The sequence below is a fragment of the Globicephala melas genome, chromosome 1 (genome assembly GCF_963455315.2).
Source record: "Globicephala melas chromosome 1, mGloMel1.2, whole genome shotgun sequence".
NCBI lineage: Eukaryota > Metazoa > Chordata > Mammalia > Artiodactyla > Delphinidae > Globicephala > Globicephala melas.
Window position 1 is genome coordinate 81,592,452 of NC_083314.1, and position 2,595 is coordinate 81,595,046.

At 34.6% G+C, this 2,595-nt stretch overlaps 1 protein-coding gene across 1 annotated transcript; it reads right to left on the reverse strand.

Moving 5' to 3' along the window:
• Positions 1-240: 240 nt before the first annotated feature.
• On the reverse strand, positions 241-989 carry LOC115859957 (glycine cleavage system H protein, mitochondrial-like). The gene has a single exon (XM_030869358.3). The coding sequence runs from the start codon at positions 950-952 to the stop codon at positions 431-433; it is 522 nt and encodes a 173-aa protein (XP_030725218.1). The 5' UTR covers positions 953-989; the 3' UTR covers positions 241-430.
• Between the last annotated feature and the right edge of the window lie 1,606 nt (positions 990-2,595).

Here is a 2,595-nt window from a genome sequence, read left to right on the forward strand (position 1 = left end):
ATGTTCTTCACTGGACACTATACAACTAACAAACTTTTCTCCACTGTCATTTATTTCCAATGGCAAGTTCATTGAGTATTTTGACCCAAATCCAGGGATGGCTGTAAGCAAGTTACAATATTATGTAAGGTTAAGATAACAATGTTATCCTTGAATTACATAATTTTTATAACTAGTTTTACCACAGATAATTTCAGGAATTGTGAGTATTATAACTGGAGACTAGCCTAAAAAGCACAGGCTGTTGTGAAAAAGATGCATAGTGTTTATGTGAAATCATTAGGAAGTTAAGGGGTATTTTCTTCAGGCAACATTGTTGAAAGTAGTTTCTTTTGCTAAAAGTTGCTTTTTAAAAATCTATCCACCACTAATTTAAGACAACTATACTAGATTAAGTTGTTTCAAACTAGTTTATTTAGGGGTTCCATTTTCACTCCTCAATAGATTTTATGTATTTCTCATATGCTTCTTCACTCATTAGTTCATCTAGTTCTGAAGGGTTACTGAGTGTCATCTTGATCAGCCAACCATCTTCATAACAAGATTTGTTGACAAGTCCTGGATTTTCTGCTAGAGCTTCATTAATTTCAGTTACTTCTCCTGATAGAGGAGAATAGAGTTCACTAGCAGCTTTCACACTTTCCAAAGCACCAAATTCCTCTTGTTTGTTCAATTTTGTCCCAACTTCAGGCAGACTACAGTAAACAACATCTCCCAAAGCTTCCTGTGCAAAATTGCTGATTCCCACTATTCCAACACCGTTTTCTGTTGTTACCCATTCATGTTTGTCTGTGAATTTACGACCCGACAGCAGAACGGGATCGGTGCGCAGCGCCCGGACGGCACCCGCCCGCAGTCCCCAGGGCCGCGGCGGGCAGGGCGCGTTGGGCGCAGAGATGGCGCGCAGGCTGCAGACCGCGGCCCGCACGCTCCGCGCCAGTCGCAGCGCCATGTTCGCAGGGGTACAGAGGGTCTCCGCGCAGCATCTAGAGCACCCCCGGCTGGAAGGCTGGATTGATCTTAATGGTACTATTCTGAGTCAAAAAGCCCAATCTCAAAAGCTTTATATAACATTCTCAGAAGGACATTTATATAACATTCTCAGAAGGACAAAATTATAGAGATGGAGAACAGATTAGTGGTTGCCAGGAGTTAGGAATGTTTGGGAAGAAGAGCAGGTCTATTAAAGAGTAGCATGAGGGAGGTATTTGTGGTGATGGAATAGTTCTGTATCTTAACTGTGGTGATAGTTACACAAATCACATGTGATAACACAGAACTCTACACACACATTATAATGTATAATGTCAGTTTCCTGGTTTTGATATTGTACTATAATTATGTAAGAGTAACCAATTAGGGAAACTTGTTGAAGCGTACATAGAACCTCTCTGTACTATCATTATGACTTTTTAAAATATGTAATTATTTCAAATAAGTTTAAAAAATTGTAATGAAGAAGAAATTAAGATATCCCCAGATAAACAAAGTGGAGATAATTAATCACAAGAAGTCCTATCCTACAAGATGTACTAAAGGGAGTTCTTCAGGCTTAAAAGAAAGGACACTAGAGAGTAATTCAAATCCACATGAAGAAATAGAGAGCACCAGTAAAGATAATTAATATGTAAATACAAAAGACATTATAAAAATATTAAAAGATTTTTTTCTTCTCAACTGATTTAAAAGACTTCTGTGTAAAATAGTAATTACAAATCTGCATTAATGGGCTTACAGTGGAAAGTAAGAGAGTTTGGAGCACAGTTACTATATACTATGGGAATTAAGTTAGTATTAATCTGTGCTAGTTTGATTTAAATTAAGATGCATATTGCAATCCTCATAGTAAACACTGAGGAAATAACTTGAAAATATATAGTGAGGAGGCCAGGTATATGGAATTGTCTGTACCTTCCACTCAGTTTTGCTGTAAAACTAAAATGTCTCCAAAAGTAAAGTCTAAGTTTTAGAAAAGCAAATTACCAAAACAAAATGAAAGAAAAATAAAAGAATTTAAATAATACACTTGATAATATCGACTCAACACAAAAGGTGGCAGTAATTAAAGAACAACAAATGCATATAACAAATTGCACAATGGCAGATGTAAATCCTACCATTTCAATTACTGCATTAAATGTAAGTGGATTAAACACTCCAAATATAAGGCAGGAGTTGTCAGATTGAATTAAAAACAGGATCCAATTTTATATACCCAATTATATATAAAGTGTGTTTTCTACAGAAGACACAATTTAGGTTCAAAAACACAAATAGATTAAAGTAAAAGAATGGAAAAATATGTCCAATCACTAACTAAAACACCATGCAAACAGTAACTAAAAGAACTGAAATGACTATAATCAAGAAAACAGACTTTAAGACCAAAAACAAGCTTATTTAAGACAAAAAAACTTACTGGAGACAAAGAAGGACATTTTATATGAAAAAAATTTCAATTCAGAGGGAAGCTATAATAATTATAAATATGTAAACATATATATGTTTGTGTATATATATATATATATGTATATATGTATGTGTATATATATATATCTATATATGTACATAACAACAGAGCCCAAAAATATATGA